Below are 19,411 nucleotides of genomic sequence, written 5' to 3' on the forward strand. Positions count from 1 at the left end.
CTCTAATTTAAAGACACCGGTTATTTGCTCGGTGTGTAAAATTGATCCAGAAGACCTTCAACACATGCTTTTCATTTGCCAAAGAGTTAGTATGGAAAGAATTAGGGCTTAGAGATTGTGTGACGGCTGTTGCATCACAGTACAGGTTAGGATGACTGATTCGGGATGAGGTTTTATGTTCAAAACTACCAGGGGGAGTGGAAGTCCCTGGAGAAAATGCGGTGGAGTTGATTCTTGTTGCGTGTTGGTACATATGGTGGAAACGACATCAGATTTCATATGATGAGAAGGTTGCAACGCCAGCTCGATCTGCCCTACAAATTAGAGGGATTATTGCCAATTGGGTCGCGGATAAGAAGACAGAGGGATATTTGTTGGTCTAGGCCGGCATCGGGATGTATAAAATTGAATGTGGATGCTTCTTACAACATGGACAAAGGTGCTGGTTCTTGTGGTGCAATTCTACAGGACTGCAAAGGAGGTTTTATTGCTGCAACGATGGAGTTTAGGCAGCATGCTCTTGATGCTCCTAGGATGGACGTGTTAGCTATGCTATTAGGCTTACGACTTGCTGAGGGGCTGGGTATTCTCTCTATTAATACCAAGAGCGATTCTATGGAGATTTTTCAGGCCATACAGAATCCGTCCGAGATCACAGATGGTTGCCGGAAGTTGATGAGTTCTTTTGACAAGGCGACTGTGCATGAAGCTAATGGGTGTGCTCATGAACTTGCTCGATTTAGTTTTGAGGACAGGATATGGGGTGTGGAATGATAAACCTCCGGACTTCCTGATCCCCTTTATTGTAAAGGACATGCTTGTTACCTAATTATAGTTGCGAAAGTTCCAAAAAAAAAAAACCCTCTAATAATAGAGAAACATGTATCCTTTACAATGTCAAATCAAAATCAATTGACCCATATTTTTACTATAAACTTGATCAGACTTTAACAAGTTTCACTTGTGACAAGATTTATAGGTCATCTAAACCCAAATAGAAGGGGTAACATTATTCAACACAAAACCAATATCCGTACTTTTAAATGTATTTTCTTCTTACTGTGATTTAATATATTGTAAAAAAAAGCACATGCATCCCAAATTTGGAACCAAGCAATTTCTTTAGACGTAATTAAACCGCCTTCTGACACGCAAAAAATGCGACCTTGCGAACAAAAAAGGTGCCACCAGCAACCTGAATCCTCAAGCCGATGAACACATACCACTGCGTTACCAGTTCAACAATGTTACAACGATTACAGGGAGAGGTATTGCTAGGCACTTAATTACATACATCCTCAACCCAAGGAATTAGCATTCTTGCTATCAAAGCAAAACCAGGCTAGGCAGCTCATCAACGCGCCCTCCACCTACCTACCTAATCTAGATACAGACAGGCACTTGGGTTTAAGCAGCATCTAGCCCTTGTTTTTCCTGTGTAAAACAGCTAGTTTAAATCATGTGAATTAGCTATCACCTCTCTAAGCTACATCTCTCCCTTCTCTGTTAGCTGAGAGAGATGTCGATCCGCGTAGTGGAGAAGTCTCCTCAACCTCAGAACCATATCACAGTGGAAGGGAAGAGCACTGCGCCTTTCCGTGTAGACAGGGCTTACTGTCATCCACGAAAGGGCGTGGAGCTCAGCAGCCACCGCTTCCAACACATTGTGCATGTCCATTTCGTAATCACGGGCTGATGTTTCATGGGTGATGTTCCTTGCCTGCTTGCTCATGGTGCTGCCGCCAACCCCTCTGCTCATCTTCTCTTGGACAGTGGGGGTGCTGCCTCCGTAGTAATCGACGATGCTAACAGAGAGAACAGAGTGCCTGTCCTCCTTGGTGAGTTGGGCGGCATTCTTTCTTACTGGTGGGACAGCTTTGGAGACAACATAACCCATTGCCAAGGGAGTTGCTGTCCCTTTGCTGTGCAATAGGTGGGCAAGTGGTGGGGATTCCGATGTAAGGCATGTTGGAAGCTGTAATGTCGCAGGGGAAAGATACCGCATACTTGGTGACGGAACCAGAAGATACGATGCAGACATTGACCCGATGGACTTGACTGGGGCAAACCCATCTAAGTAACTAGAAGACCCAGTGCTGCTTTGATTCCCTTCACCTGTAAGAGAGGGGGGAATGAACATTAGTAAATATGATCCGTCCTTAACTATGGATTTCCTTAAAAGCATGACCCTTTGCTGCACACTTAGCACGATCAAGATTTGAAACAAATAATCATATAATGTGTTTGTATATGATGAGGTCATTTAGTGATGACCATTTACTTAAAAATCGCGTAATTAAATAAAGCAACTTGTAGGTGGAGATAATAACATCAACAGACACGGACAGTACTTACCAGAAGTAGGTCTGGTCGCAATCAGATCCGCTTGGCATGCCAGATGCAATGAGCTATCTTGCGAAACTGCAACTAAACTGATGCTACGAACCAAGTGCAATGAACCCCTTGAACTGTCCATTCCACTTTGTTCCACTAGGATCTGCTTTTTGTTGCCTGACTGACCTTTTGTGAAGCTAGATTTTGAATGAGGGCTGTATAACGTACTAGGTGAGGAAGGCATGTTTCTGTCCTGGATTAAGCCCATATCTTGTTGCTGGAGTGTTGGTCCATTAGAATTTGGCGGAATACCATCAGGTATAGATCGTCGTAGCTGCACAGGCCACTTCTTTACCTCGTTACCACCAAAAGAGTATATTGCCTTTTGCCATTCTGCATAAGCAATACATAGACATTACAAACACATAAATAAAGCACATTATGGCCTATCAAATGAAAAGAACAGAGTTAATGATCAAATTGATTAGTACCCTGGATTTCAAGTTCAAGGAAACCTCCAATACGGGTTATTATTACATCTCTTGATCTCGTATTGCTAGCTTCTGGTGAAGACGACATTATTTGACAACCCTGCTGCAGAATTTGAATGAATAGGCTCTGGAGAACTTTAGTGTCTTGGCGGCTACTAATACCACCAAAAGGAAATATTAAGCTGTCTAATAACTCTCCTCTAGAATCTGTCCAGATGCATACTAACCATCGCCAGTCCTCGGTCCAGCCATAACAGCAATGAAGACTTGTACCGCTGTCATTCTCAGACCCTTCAAGTGGCGGGCTTGCTCCACTATCAGTGCCACCTGAAATTGAGCTGTAAGCCCTGCTGCTACTTGCATCAGCTCCAAATCTTGAAGATTCCATTATATCACTGTAGTCAGCAGTCCCAGGCTCTGCCAGAATGAAAAGCGGCTCAAAGGCATACTTCCTGTCATCCTGAGCACATAATTCTGGGATTTTGCTTGGATCAGGCAATCCTACAGCACGGCCAGGTTGCCATGAGTTGTCCCATGATACTGACCTCATGGATGCATCAAACTCTGTTTCTCTAGAGAGAGTTTGTCCAGACATCCGAGGAACTAGACACTCTTTCCAAAGGGTGGGACCAGGAGATGCAGTGTGCATCATCGTCGACTGAGGCCTACTCATATAAGTAGGTGACTGGAACATGTCACTCGTGGAAACAAACCGTGGGATCCGTCGAGCCTTGTTATACACAGTGAAAGCTATGTCCTTGAAAGCAGCAAGCTCATTTGGTTTATGGAGTCTCAATAAAGTTTCAACAGTAACAATCTGCAAGACAAGCTTCGGTATACTGAACCCAGAGAGCATTACAACATTGGATGCTGATGCTTCATCGGCAGAAGCACTGCTGTCTAGAGCTTTGGCAACCTGAGTATACAGGAATGATTTCCTTTCTCTCTCTGACGATAAGATAGACCCAATGGCAACAGAACTTTCTACCAGTGTCTGTAGGACTGCAGATGGTTCAGGAAATGGGCAGACCACATAAACTACCTGCATACATAATGGATCGTGGGTGTTAAAATAGATTAGCATTGCGGTTCTGGGAAAAATACCAACTTAACGTTTATTTTTGTTGCACAGCATTACTTCAGGCAAAGCATGAAAGAAATATCAATTCATCCACCTAGAGGCCATCGTGCATCTAACTGAATGATTAGAAGTCCCACACATGTGATCTATTTTTGTAAATACAAGTGAACAGAAATGAAATGTTGGATCATTTCTGCATCCAAAAAACTTAAAAATTGGGTTAAGATATACTCCCGCCATACCAAAATATAAGACACCTTTTGACACTATGATAGTGCCAAAAAAGTTTTATATTTTGATACAGAGGGAGTATCTCCAAAAGAATTGGTGATGTATATATGTGAAGTGTACTCCAATGGTGGCATTTATTAGTAACAAGTGCAGAATAATAATGGCATCCTACAACTACGTTGCGCGGATACTTCAGAAAGTGCGCGTATCCAGCCGGATACTGCCCCGATACTCGGATACTGCCCCGATACTTCCCGATACGTATCCCGTAAGTATCCCTGGATATTTTGATACTAAAAAAAGAAAATAATGTTTGATACTCCTAGGATACTTCTGCCATACATTTTGGATACCTGAAACCCCTCGTTCGACGTGAAATCCTCTCAATAATAAAGGCGCACCTTTGAAGATTCCCAACATGGGCGTGATTTCATGTGAAAACATGTCTGTCGATGTTTTTTATTCAATTGAAAGGTTAGCAAGAGAGAGTCGATGCATTGATTGGAACAGCATACCTGGTCAAATCTCACGGCCAATTAATGAAAGTGGACTAAGTGCAAGAAAAGAAAGGGGTAATCGTATTGAGGCATGCTTTGACCTAGAAGCTCCTGAATTTTTTCTTCATATTTGTAATAATTAATATATATATAACATCTATATATAAACGTATCCCCGTATCCATGTTTTTAGAAAATTGACGTATCGGGCGTATCCCCGTATCGCGTATCCGATACGTATCCAAGTATCCGTGCAACGTAGTCCTACAAAAGTTGTCATAAGAGCAATAATGATATATTCCATGACAAGAGCCTCAGTTGGATCAAGAAAATAGGAAAGCTGTATTTAGACAGAATGGGAATGACAGAAGTAACATGTCTACAAAAGTAACCAATCATATACTCCATCCGTCCGGAATTAATACATCCATCTGAGCGTCAACTAATTCTGGACAGAGTTAGTACAAAACAACGATGATAAGCAAATTATCATATCTGATTAAAGAAACATCCTACACTAAGTTGACTACTAATGTGTATTTTTCATTTTGCAATTCCTTTTGTGCAAGTATGTATAAGAATATTTATTTCAGTGGGCTTCTCTGTGCTGGTTCCCATTAAAAAGAAGAGGAAAAAGAAACACTGATCAGAGAAGACCAAATAACGAGAAGAATACACGAATATAAACCATGCAGAGTATCATCACAGAACAATACAAGAAGTGAGACATGCGGCTATTGTTTTGGAAGTCCCTTGGATCAAAAAAGTGGAGAAGGAAGAAAAAGTAAAAGGCCTTACAGTGCAAGGTATGTTACTGCTCTCTTTCTGATTTGTTGAAATGTTTAAGGTAAGCTTTATATCCTTAATTATCCTTGCCAGAGATGATACAAAGCTTTTCACACTCCAACTTTTTGAAAGAGCTTGAAAGTATTCAGTTACTGAACTGATAGAAACTGAGTGGCTGCCCCTAGTCTTCAATTGATCAGGACACTCAACGAGAACAAGTCCTGAAGGCAGATATTTTCCAGGAGATTGCTCTATTTGCCCCCCACTGTGTTGTGGCGAATGAGTACCCAGTTTGCAAACTTCATAAACTATAAGAATGCAAAATAGATAAAAGTAAGGAATAAACTTTGAAACACAATGAATTAGAATAATTATATGGAGATTATGAGATTGCTAAACTATGACTAACTGACAAGTCACCCCAGTAATGACAAAACATTGTAATATTCTTTTGGTTGTTTATAGCTATTACAATGATGTGATCAAATAGAACGAAATCAATTATATTGCAACCATGAAGCCATATAATTTGTTAACGTGTTAAATTAAAAGCAGTGACTGGCTGTAAATATTGCCTCTTTTGAATTGAACGTATAACTGGCAACAAATAGTAAATACAGAGTTAGAAAAGGTGGCATTAGGCTTAAATCTCTATATATCAACACGTCTGATTGCCATAACGCCAACAAAGTGAACCAATGCTGTTTATTGGATTCATAGACACTTTGCAGGCACAAGTATCAATAGCTAACAAGATTTTAAGTTTATGAACTAGGGTCCTATCTTAACGGGTGGGAGAATTATAAATATACAGTCAGACACATTAATACTACATAACGGTAGAATATAATGGAACATATAGCCCCTACTTCATCTGCAGCTATCTATATTGTTCAATTGAATTTATTTTCTCGGCACTGACTTGTAACAAGATGAAGGGATGCATACATTATAATAAAAACAGAACAACTCATGGGGTGGAAATTATCTCATTACCACCAAATCCTTGTTAGGTCTAAGTAATAATTGTGCATCACAACTGAGAACCAAAGAAAAACTGAAGAAGCAACGTTATAGACACTTACTTGTTCCAAGCTGCATGAAGAAATCAGTGGCTGCAGAAGTAAGCATATCAATATCGGGGCACAGCGCGTAGTAAGTAACCTGAAAGAGCGAACAAATGAGAAATTTATGAGTCCCAAAACTACAAAAACTCTTTCCAGAGTAACCGAAACAAAGAAACGCGTAGTAATCTAGATTTTACAATGGCTACAGAACTTCGGGCCAATTTGCGGTTGTGTCGTTTTGTGTTATTTCCTGATATGGAATACTTACACCACAAAAAATATTTACCAATGCTATTAACAAGTTGCTTTTATGGATCCAGAATGACACTAAAGTTATACTTTCAGGTAGTTGATATATCAAAAGGTAATAAAAATCTATAGTGGGCTATATGCCACCACAGTGCCAAACTATGCCTTACAGGCTTGGCCGAAGCATAAGGTTCCAAAGGAGCCTTCTCCCACAATTTGAGGCAATTAGCAGAGGTCTTTAACCAATCATCCTGGTAACTGCAATTTCAATACTTACATCAGTAACTCACGCAGACAATTAAATGTTAGTTCATTTAACAATCATTTTCAAGGGAACAAGTCTGCTACCCAACAAGAAGAGATGGCGAAGGGAGGACAGCGATGGTTGGTCTGACACGGTGATATCCCTTATGATGCTCTTCTGAAGTGCCTGCATTGAAATTCAATCTCCTCTAAGATGAATCATGACTTTCTCCTTCTGGCAATATTATATTTGGCAAAGGGAGTAATAAAGAAGTTGAAGACAGGTTGAGGGATGTGGCAACAGGAATACCTCGATCATTGCTAGATTTGGGTGGGCTCATTGCATCTCCACCAATGGGTATAGAATTTGAAGTATCTCGAATATCACCAGTAGTATAATGGAAAGAGTATGCATCTCCCATCGCAGCAGATTCTGCTATATTACTTCGACCCCTGCACCAATCAATTACTGATAATGGACCATCCATGTTTGCAAACGCAGTTTTAAGAGCTGATTTTATATCCGATTGCAACAAGCCAATCATGGATGATTCTGAAACCTGTATCCAGAAAAAGACATGGAGAAATGATGTGTGGATAAGTACAAGTGGCAAGAGAAAACAGAGCAGCAGATTTTTACCTCTGCGGAAAGTGGATCAACTAAATCAACACCAGCGCAGTCCTTGGAATGACATGTTCCTAATAGTCCACCACAGCCAGCATGAACCATAGAAGGATCACAAGAAAATCCACGTCTCCTCTGCTCATCCAAGGAAAGCCAGAAAAAAGAACCATCTCCATCATCCATATCAAGTGCGATATCAACAAATGAAGTAGATTGCTGAACTAGCAGAGCCATGGCACTGAGAAGTTTCACAATAGGTTGCCTTTGTACAGATGGGCTTATGCCAGTAAATGTTTTAGTGGACAAAGAATCAAGGGGCTTTGCCCCTTTAGGTACCACAACAGACCTCCAAACTCCCACGTTTTCTAATTGGGACCTATCATACATGTCATGGTCAACATCACTAGACAGCCTAGCTGGTATACTTTCTTTCCTTTTCATCTCATATTTGGGAACAAGACCCGAGTTACTACTGCTCTCTGTCTGCATAGCACTGGACAAGGCACTTTTTAACTCAGCAGATGCTTTGGTTCGCAGAGACACTAGTGTATGCCTTATTCTGCACATGGCAGCCTGAAATGTGATGCATTCAATTTCAGTTGCAAGTGCGGTCTTCATAGATAGGAGGAAATACCCAACATTAAGCATGCTATCACTCTTCTTTTGTATAGTCAGAGAAGAGCTAAATGAAGTTTCACCAGAAACAGGTCTTGATGTTTCTCCCTTGCATGATTGTTCGTCTGCACTGTTTAAGCTCTTTTCACTCTCATTTTTCCTACCTTGCACAAGTGTGTATAAGCTTGATCGACCAACATCACGTGAAAGATTAGCTGGTGTTAGTTTATCAGACTTCTCAGACTTGTCTCCTGCAGACTCAACTTTAGAACTTTGTGTGACATCATACGAATAAACTCTTGAGCTAAAACCGCAACTCCCTCTTTTTTTCGATCCGGGCAAGTAGGGATTTGTAAACAGTGTTGCCGGCGTCTCGCAACTGGAAATTTCAACAGCTGCATATTCTGGTGCAAATGTGAGTGTAGCTTCAGCTCTGGTGAGAAAATCAGATCTACTAGATGATAATACTAAGGACTGGGACCCTGCAGGTGATGCAATTTCTTTGAGAGGCTCCTGAACTTTAGAAGCAACATCCTGAATAGGTGACATCGTCTGGTGGTTAAATGCCTCCATAGATGTGAAACCAACAGGAGAAAGTCTTTGTTCAGGTATATCCATAGCTACGGATGGACTATCTATGAATGGCATGTCTCCAAATTCCGAAGCAGGGCTTACTAAAGCATGTGATTCAGCAGTACCTGGAGGCTACATAAAATGTAATATCAGGATTATAGATAGCAGACAAGTCAGAAAGAAGTGATCCTACAACACAAATATCATCGCCATACAGTTTTCTACTTGCATGTCCAGAAAAGTTAGTATGTTATTTACATTTAAAGAAGGTTCTGCAGTGTACTCATTGTTTAGATCCAACAAACAGAGAATTCCACATTTCATAGCTAAGTAGACAGGGTAGAAGGTTAAAAGGGATTATTTCACAAGCTCTTGGTGATATCATAAGCAACATGTTTCAAGGCATGAAATATGTGTAATTCAATAAATGGTCCTTGATTACAATCTAAAAACTCAACAAAGCAGAAGTGAAGTAATTGGCTACAATCTAGAAACTTAAACAAGCAGCGGTGACAGTAGCGACCTTTTGTAAAAAAAATGCACAGCATGGCAGGAGCATGAAATGCAACAAAGAAGTCAATACAATATATTAAGTTGCAGAATACAAGTAGTGATCTATTTAATGGAATTAAATATTTCAAAAGTACTATGGATTCCTAACATAGTCATATTATCATTGTCATATGCATAATGACTCATTATCACAGAGCTTCTCATACATGACCAAGTATAGTCACTCTAAATATTATAACCTTGTTTCATCTATAAGTAACTACTACGAGGATGATAGGGTACCTACCTCACCAAAATCTAACTCATCCTCTTGAAAGAAGTCACTAAAATCTCCAAACTCCAAGAGAAGTATATTGATGTCCATCACAACCCCCTCTTCACCCCAGCCCCAAGAACATCCCCCCTGACCATTTGTGCCTTGCATGTTTTCGCTAACTTCTTTGCCAGCATGAGAAGAATCTTCTGTTATTTCAGAACGAGAGCGCTTGGATACCTGATTGAACGAATACAAAACATCAAGACTTCTTCAGCCCAATGTTGACGTAGACTGGTACAGCAGTAGTGTGATTGTGCACTAATGCTATCAAGTATTAACATAGCAAAATGAGTTAATAACACAAACAGTGTAACATGTATATATGGAGATTATTCACCAGAATAGAACTTCATGCAGAGGTAATTGTGGCAAGAAAATTTGGTGCTGTGATAGTTTTAGCATCAACAGATTACTATTTCACAAATTAAACACAATTACGCAAATACTTCTATGCACAAGATGGCATGAACTGTATAGCATGTGTTCTTCCATGTAATGAAATTTCTGCCGCCATTCAATTATCAGTTTCTATCCAGTAAATTAACCATATCTCATACTCCCTCCGTTCCAAAATATAAGGTGTATTAGTTCTTTCAGAAGTCAAACATTTGCATGTTTGACCACATTTGCATGTTTGACCAGGTTTTTAGAAAAAAATATCAATATCTACAGTACCACATTTGTATCACTAGATCCATCATGAAAAGTATTTCCATATTTTTTTATTTTGTATTGTAGATGTCGATATTTGATTCTATAATCTTGGTCACACTTACACAAGTTTGACTTGCACGGAAATCGATACACCTTATATTCTGGAACGGAGGGAGTATTTCACACCTATAGCTAATTAGAGATAAGTCGATAAATATATTCGTGTGTCAATAGTGGCACAACAGTCTTCTGTTAATCACAAGAATGATGAAGCAAAGCATGATACTACCACTACAAGTTAGCTACTGAGAAGAGGAAAATGTAGTGTTGTACTAACAGACATATTAAAATGTAATTCTTGAGAAAAAACTAATTCATTATGGTATAAGTTTGTGAATTGAGAGGAAATCAACACACTACCATCTTGCTACCAGCAATGTCATTGTTCAATGGCAGATCAGACTGATGGCATGCTGTAGAGTCAGCATCTGCCAAAAGATCACCACCTTTAGCAGCAACTGCATGCTCACTTCCATTAGAAGTGCTACTGACACTACTGATACTACTAGTCATGCCGTTGGAGTTGTTATTCCTTTGTCTTCTTAGTCTTAGAAAATTAGAGTTCACACCAGGTCCGCGTGAAGATCCAAAGAAAGAGCTGCTAGCAGATCAAAACAATTAATGCAGGAGAAGTCAGACAAACCAAATTTGCAATCATGATGTTTTAAAAGAAAGTACTGAAAAAATATCATGTAATGACACAGATTAATTTTAGTTGCACCCTGAGATTATGATCCATGAGCACGATTGAATCAATGTAGTTCTTGCAAGTAACTTTTGGGTATAATGAACCATGGCAACAAAACGTGTTATACTGCATAGAATCCGGATGTGCTGCATGGGTAGTGATCCTTAACAAAGAGTTAGTGCAGCTTAGCACAGTTCCACAACCGCAAACTGAGCCTTAGTAACTTCAAAAAAAATTGGATAAAATTAGTTGCCAATTCTTCCAGGTCTTCCCTTTTTCTGGGAATGAAGCAGTAGCAAGTCCTGATTACACAATAGTAAGTGCCATTAAAACAACATTTACGGCCTGTTCGGTTGGAAGCCAAAATTTGCAACAATGTGCCACACTTTTCTTAGCCAAACTGGGCAAATGTCTCGTAGCCACAGCTTAGGCATGCCAAAAATAATCAGCTAGGTCCTAGGCATCATAAACACATACGTTGTGGCATGGTAGGCTAGGTTATAGCTCCACTTTTCTTGGCCACAACCACAAGCCTGTTAGGCAAAAAAAATTGGCATGCTAGGACACTGTTAAGCATCAACTGAAACGGTCCTTGGTGCTGTTTTTCTCCAGTTCAAGAGAAGGTCTGGCCCTTGAATGAGAGCAAGCCAGAAAGGAGTTACTGTAAGGAACGTGGGGACGTGATATTACAATTTACAGGATGGTGGTAGGCAACATACTTATGTTCCAATTATTTTATCCTAGTTCTAAAGAAATGATAGATTTTGCATGCTCGGCAATTTTAATTTATAAGTTCTAAAAAATGACAGGATTTACCTAGCTGTTTTATGTCCACACCTAGCTCACAAAGGTGGAGGGTGTTTCTATGTCTAACATAACGAGAAAATAATCTGAATTTCATGTATTCCTCTTAAGACAAATATTTTCTTGTTATTTTTTAGATCTTGTATTCCACTATTTAGTTCTTAGAGATATATATAGAATAACATCAAAACAGCATACCAATGCTGTTCTTTCAACATTTTACAGAGTTCATTGTAGATAACAGCATCTGAAGTTGGACTCCAACGTTTTGACTTATGAGCTGTTCCAGATAGTCATTGATAGAAAAAAACATGTATGCAAGACTGACCTGTTCCGGAAGTAAGAAGACAGAGAGAAATTCCAAAATGGCCAAGCCTCCCATGATGAACTACCCATCCAGTCCTGTGACCACATCCTGTGGGCAACATAATTTAAACCATGCACGCTCCAAGCATAACAAGATCATTAGAGCGAGACTATTACCTTTTACTGGAAAAGCGAACAAATGCCTGATGGACCATAGGTACCATAACAGCCTCAGGTGGGTAAATAAATGTCCTTTCAAGAACCGGAAGGCCATCAGCAGATTCTAACTTTTGCTGCCCATCATCACCTAAATGAAGGTCCTTCACTGAATCAAATTCTTTCTTAATCTGATTATTTTCCGATTCAGAAATTTTGTCAGTTGAGGCAGGTGGAAAGCCAAGGGCAACTTCAACATAGTAACTTTGACCTCTCAGCTGGCAGATGGTGGGTTGAGTAAAACCTGGTAGATTAGGTGCCGATAATTTGCTGAAATGTTTACACAAACTTAACATGAGAACTGAGTATCATAATGAACTGCTCTGCATATGAATATCCTTAAAGAAACACAAGATCGGAGATAACACCTAAGAGGCGCAAGCAGGACTAAGTGTCTAACTCATCAGTGAGGTCATATCAACAGGCATAGAATGCCAAAAAAACAGCTTAGCATATAAGTCGATTTGAGTATTGACTTTTAAGTTCAGAAATACCTTGAATATACTTGTCTTGCGAGGTCACTTGGGCAACAGCCGACAAGCCTACCCAGCATTCCGCTAGGAGCAACAATAACTGCAACATTCAATGAAACAGATCATGAATTTGAATATGCATGATATAGCACATAACTTACATCCAAAAAGGCATAAAACATAATTTACATAAACGATGAAGAAACTGGCAAAAGCAAAGTTACAAATCAAAGTTATCATGAGCTTGGTCACGGAAATAGAATGCGCAGTGAAGTTAGTTTAACTTTTAGAGAACTATTTTATATTCAAGCCTGATTCAAGACACGACTCCAAGAACATAAACCACTAAATGGCTGTGCTTCTGCCCATTTTGTCAACATCATAGCACACAGGCTAAGTGTCGAACTAACCAATGCATTCGTGTTTTTTAACTATTTCCAGTAAGGGGATCCCTTCAGATAACAGTATGATACAAAAGGATCATCGATAAAAGTCGAAAAAATGGAAAACTAATAAAAATGTATGCCATAAGCTAGCATACTGCCTCTGGTGAAGTTCTATTTGTAAAGGTGAAATTTCAAAAACACTGTACCCCAGTCTAAATGAGATTCACTTGTTATCTTTTTAATCCACCTTATAAAGAACTGAATGTAAGATAAAACAATGGGCAGTCCCTATTTGTAAATCAGACGTCCTAAGGACTTCTGTAAATTCGCCTATCACAAGAAAATCATGTCAGATCAGAACTGTGAATAGCACAAATATATTATCCTTTTCCAGCAAATAAGACAGTAGATTTTCTAAGGATGCCAATACAGCAAGATGTGTAGAGATGGAATTAGTGAATGAAACGGTACCTGGAAGACCTTCACCAACAGAACGGGGTGTGTGTGTGAGAACTTTCTCTATATCATCACTAGAAAGGTTTCGCATATATCTAATAGAATAAACCATTTAAAGTAAGACCACTGGCACTAAATAAACTGAAGAAGGCCAACGATATGATTGGACAAAATAAGAACTGACCTTGCAGATATAATAACATGCACAAAGATTGCTTCCTCAGTGGCCGCAAAGACAAATTCCACTGTAGGTTGTGCTCTCCTATAACACAATGATAACAAAAATAAATGGAATGGAAATCAAGAAAAGTGAAGTTATCCTTGGAAGAACAAAAGGGCAAAAAATGAAACTACATGGCCAGCCATATCTGTATCCTCAATATTACACTAAAAAAAAAGGGCAGCCCGGTGCATGTAGCTCCCGCTTGCGCAGGGTCTGGGGAAGGGTCCGACCACGTTGGGTGTATAGTAAAGTGACATTACTTATTTCACCCTCGGATCAAAGAGAAATGGTTGCGAGCCTGTGATGGATTGTAGCATTATAGCAACTTGATATGGACTTCTGCTTCATTATGCAATGACTAGAAGTGAAGAAAGGTCAGCCTACTGATTCATCTCGACAGTTATCTAAAATATGTCAGAGGATACGAATTCATGCAGGCCCCACACCAATGCTCATATACAAGATAAATGGCCAACAAGTATCCGAATATTATCATTACATTCTCGCCATCATATAAAGGTTGGCAACAAAAGGCATGCAGTTATTCTTGAAACCACTTTAGCGGAAAGAAAAAAATATATTAAGTTGAAATCCCATGTTTAGAATTAGGTTACAATTATTTACGCAAAGTTTTGTATCACTAGGTGGTCAGGGGCCTTTTCTTTCTTCAAACACAAGAACTTCACTTTATCCCAATATACCATACACTATCTATTGTAGTGCACGACATTGGAACTTTAACAGGCATGTTATGTGTGTTACTTTAGCAGACACATTGCATCAGTTGCTGAGCAAGGAGTATAAAAAACTACTCCCTCCGTCCCATAATATAAGAACGTTTTTTATACTAGTGTAGTGTCAAAAACGTTCTTATATTATGGGACAGAGGTAGTAGTTAACAAAGAATAAAAAATGAATAGATAAAGGCATAGCAACTTAGTCACGAACCTAAAGCTGTTTTGATTTCTTGTAGGGGGGTTGTATTTTGTAAATACATCACCAAATCTTGCATAGGAAAGCCCTCTTAGTGCTCTGTACAAGAGAAATTGTCAGATTTAAAATTCATCAACTAGACAACAAATTATAAATTACAGATTCATGCTATAAAAAGTATAATGATACCTCTCCAAAGAATTTCTTAATGCCTGACATAGTGCAGCTGCAACCTCTTCCGAGTTGCCTGGAGCCACCCATAAATCACTTGAAACAACTGCAAAACAAAATAAGTAGTAGAAACAAGCAAATAAATAAGCAAACTAGACAGTCTAAGACTCCATGCAATAAACAAATATCAACAACAATCAACCTCTTAATTTAGCTACAGCGGGCTGGGTCATTTCAGGTACTGATGAGTGGCGGCCAGAAAGAAACAACCAGAGCTTGATCTTCTCATCTGTCATTGTTACAATAAAATTTTGGGATAAATAAGCATAGGCTTGACTTAGGTAGAAAGAAAGATGGATGCAGGTAGTGCACATAATTATTACCAGGGTTATGCTCTCCTTGAGAAGGATCCCAAGGGCCAACAAAGGAATTTGTCCAAGTACTTAGGAGACCTTCACTCTGTAAGCGAAGATACGCTGACAGCACAGTGCTATTAAGAGCATCTTTCTGCTCGGCTTTTGAACTGGACGAGGAACAGGGATCACAAAAAAGAACACATGCATCAGAACAAAAATAACAAGTGGCAACAAGCAGCTAAAAGACAGCACAAAAGCGGCATATGGAGGGTACAATTAACACCTTCTATCAGAAGTAGCATTGTACTCTGGTTCAACGGGAAGAAACTGAAACCATGATACAGTCTGAAGCTCCCCCTGCAAGCACGGAATATATACATAAGACTAACCCAAAGAAAGTCTATCTGAAGAATCTACAAACTAATTCCATGGCAGGCTGTGGCAGACTAAGTAGGTAAAAAATGTCTCACTTCCGTACTCTAAAGCTCTAGGCTCTATCAGAAAACTAGAGATATGAAACGGAACATCATTCTCAATTTGGAAGTGTGGCGGGTAATGCCTCTCCTGTGCTGTAGTTTGTGATGTGTGCGGAGGGTGGTTCAATAGCTCTCCAGACTTTTGAAGCAGTCAGTTTCAATTTCTAATTCTACTTCATCAAAAGAAAAAAAAATACAAACCATTGCAGGAATTGGAAAGAAACAAAAGGACATTTGTAAGCCGCAAAGATAGCAATGAGAAATAACCTGTTAAGGATCGAACTTTATGTTACACGTTTCTACTTAACGACTGGAAAATGAAAATGGTGCAGCGCTGTCAAAGGAGCATCCAGGGAAACTCGAAAAGGCCTGAATTCTCTTATTATTTTAGTTGCTTGGAAAAATTGGCAACACCGGAATGATTGTGTTTTCAATGGAGCAAGTCCAAGCTTCATGATGGTAAGCTGTAGCAAATGAGTGCTCTATGGTGTTCTGCTGGGGCATCGGGGCTGAGAGAGTTGTTTGTTGGGTCGCTTGCCCTGGAAGTGTAACACTGTCTTTCTAGTCTCGCCATCTCATTTACGCGTGTGGCGAGAACTCTGTAGTTTCTTTCAGGGTGTGTTGGGTGTTGTTGGGTGTGGGGTGAGGGGGGAGGGGGGAGGGGGAATCTCCCTCTTCCTTGTACTATTTTCTTTCCTAATGAAATGATGTGCAGCTCTCATGTGCGTCCGAGAAAAAAAAGGAGTGAAGGCTCAAACAGTTGCCATACTACATTTTGTTCCCTTTTTCACATCATCATCATGGTTGGTATAGAACAAAACTCGTTTGCAAATGATGATACTCCATACGTTCCTTTTCATTAGGTGTCATTTTTGTACACGGTAACCAAGGACTGATTTGAGGATAATTTGGGACTGAAATGCCCCTGGTTAAAATGTAGGTTAGAGGGGTAATTATGGGCAGCTAATTAATGATACTCCGATTCAGGATGGCTGGAATTGGCATCAACAGGGGTAAAAAGGAAATACACCTAATAAAAAGGGATGGAGGAAGTATAACGCATCGAGAAGACAAGAACTTGCAAGTTGCAATAACAGAAACACTACAGAGTTTGCATTTCGCAGTATGATGAAATACAATAAAACAAATTACGGGGCCACAATTCAACAGAACCCGCGGGGAGGGGGAGGGGGGTAAGGTCTAACTTACAATTTTGAAAATGTTGGTCCACATATTCAACGTAGAAGACAAGGATACTGCTTTATAAAATCACCGGTGTTCATGCCTCTACAGTAGAAGGTGAAATCTGCAACATGACCTGCTGCTTGTCATACAAAGAGTACTGAAAAAAAACATTTATAGAACAGCTGAACAAATGAAGAAACTAATGGAAGAAATGGGATCACACAAATGTTATCTGTAAATAGTGGGATTATATGGTTGTCATTCTTAATTCCAAATCAGAATAAAAGATATGATAATTGAACAATACTACAACAATGGGAATCTAACATTGTTATTTTAAATTCTACAACATCCTACACTGCAGAGGCAAAACTATTCAACACGCAAATAAAAACTTTAGGACTCCCACACACTGTCACATCAATAAAGCACCAACGAGGTAGGATCTTTAGTTTCCATGTTTACAAGTAAAAGAAATGGTATTCTGCCATTCTAGTTCCAAAGCCTCTCATAGACGAATGAAGCAAGAAATTTATGTTTATAGGGTAAAAAAACACAGTCCAATTGCTCTCATTAACGGTTGCAGTTAACATATTCAAGCTCCCAACTCCTTGAGACATTATAGGGTAACCGACACGCGCAACACAGGGAACAACCTACAGATTGCCAAACTCCCTACTCCTTGTGACATTTCACACGATGCTTATCCTTGTGGAGTTCCCACGGCCTACGATGCATAAACACGTCAGATCAATGACAGGCGCAATCTTCCATCACTCGTTACCCACTCACCCTAACGGCAGAATCTGCTACACGATCTCCTTACCCGACACCCCACCATCTAAACACAGCAGAAACCCGTACTGCAGCCATGGGCGGCGGATCAATGCGTGCACGGGCACAGCAAAAAATTGTGGAGGTCAGCTTGGGATTAGGATGACTGAAAGCTCATTCAGAGACCAATGCCTAAGGTCAGAGCGTGAGATAGTTCAGGAGCAGGAATTACTTGATCGAATGCCCCCACATTACTACTATGTCAAACACCTAACATAACATTCAAGCGAGACTAGGGTTCTAGGGTTCGTGAGTGAACGAACGGGGGACGAGATCAGAGAAGAGGGCGGGCTCCGGGCCAGTGAAGAGGAGAGGAGTGCTCTGCGGAGGACGCTCACCTTGAGTCGCCGCTGTCGCCGCCCCTGGTCGCGGCCGGCGTCGCGCGGAGCTCGCCCTCGGTGGTACGTGAGGACGGAGAAGTGAGGGGGGATGCGGCCGGGGACCGGCAGGAAGCAGGGGCGCCTGGGCCTTGTTCGCCGTCGCCGCCGGCGTTGGCTCGACGGGTGGGACGGGCGGGGGCGGAGGGCGGGGCGTACGGCGAAGTGGGAGACGAACGAGGCCGGCTGCTTCCGTTGGGTTCACTGGGACAGGGGCAACCAGGTAATTGCGGGTTGCAGCGAGGGAGTGGGGGACGGGTGTCAGAGAGCCGGCGGTGGCGGCGGCGGCTTCGGGCGCGGCGGCGTGAGCGTTCGATGCGGGTCACTTGAGATCAGATCTGTGATGGGGTCGGCTCGGGTCAGTCCACCGGCCTCACCATTTAGCTCGGAGTATATTCGTAACACACACAATGAGAACATCTCCGACAGATCCCGGCCCAAACAGATCAGCTAAATGAAGCCTGGCCCGTATAATTTTTACAGGCGGCCTGCATATCCACCCCTCTGGTCCTATATGTACGGATCGGCAGGGTTTTGGGGTTAGCAAACCCTATCCCCTCTGCCGCAATCCGCCCGCGCCGCCGCAATCCGCCCGCGCCGCCGCTAGCCCCCCTTCCAAACTCAAATCCTGCCACTTCACCTTCGTTTTTTCTTCTCCTCTATGGTTGGTGGTGCTCGTAGGTGTGGCGGCCGTGGCAGGTCGCCGCCGCGCAAGCTTGCATTGCACGACACGAAGGCCGGCAGCTTCAGCCGGCCCGCCATTGAGCCATGGCACTCGAAGCAAGCGCGATTGCGGCCGACTCTCCCGCAGAAGCTGGCGGAGCCCTTGGGTCGGCTTCCATGAGCTCGACGGAGCCCTCTAGCCGCACTTCAAATGGTGTTGGGAGGCCGATGCAGAGCTCGTCGTCGCGGAACGCGCGGTGGCGGCCGAAAGAAGGCGCCACCAACCGTCTAGCTGCTACCAAGGAGGAGCCCGCAACACGCTTCATAAGTCCGCCGCCAAGTTCTATCTCGGCGTCGGCGAGTGAGACCGTCAATTTAGGTTTAATTTGTAGCGTGAAGTTTGTAGTTCCTGTATATGCACTATTGTTGTGATTTTTTTAATTTGCAGTATGAGATTTATGGGTTCTGCTCTATCGGAGCTTTCGCGTTCCCGCAAAATCATTTTCAGGGGAACCCTTGCAATACCGAA

General features: G+C 41.3%; 1 protein-coding gene across 3 annotated transcripts; it reads right to left on the bottom strand.

The window, feature by feature from the left end:
- Positions 1-1,159: 1,159 nt before the first annotated feature.
- Positions 1,160-18,549, bottom strand: LOC119356713 (mediator of RNA polymerase II transcription subunit 13-like). Of its 3 annotated transcripts, none has more exons than XM_037623686.1 (23): positions 18,181-18,549; positions 17,033-17,129; positions 15,631-15,704; positions 15,375-15,514; positions 15,194-15,280; positions 15,010-15,097; positions 14,836-14,919; positions 13,849-13,926; positions 13,680-13,759; positions 12,844-12,922; positions 12,311-12,619; positions 12,156-12,242; positions 10,696-10,936; positions 9,592-9,798; positions 7,620-8,924; positions 7,290-7,539; positions 7,085-7,166; positions 6,907-6,994; positions 6,506-6,584; positions 5,433-5,728; positions 2,826-3,867; positions 2,356-2,727; positions 1,160-2,115 (listed from the first exon to the last, which is right to left on the bottom strand). In XM_037623686.1, the coding sequence occupies exons 2-23, from the start codon at positions 17,054-17,056 to the stop codon at positions 1,487-1,489; spliced, it is 5,721 nt and encodes a 1,906-aa protein (XP_037479583.1). In that variant the 5' UTR covers positions 17,057-17,129; positions 18,181-18,549; the 3' UTR covers positions 1,160-1,486. The 3 variants fall into 3 exon arrangements, with proteins under 3 accessions (XP_037479583.1, XP_037479584.1, XP_037479582.1); XM_037623687.1 differs by having other exon boundaries at positions 10,696-10,933; positions 17,033-17,141; XM_037623685.1 differs by having other exon boundaries at positions 17,033-17,141.
- Positions 18,550-19,411: the final 862 nt, after the last annotated feature.

The sequence above is a fragment of the Triticum dicoccoides genome, chromosome 2A, assembly GCF_002162155.2.
Source record: "Triticum dicoccoides isolate Atlit2015 ecotype Zavitan chromosome 2A, WEW_v2.0, whole genome shotgun sequence".
In the NCBI taxonomy this organism is placed as follows: Eukaryota; Viridiplantae; Streptophyta; class Magnoliopsida; order Poales; family Poaceae; genus Triticum; species Triticum dicoccoides.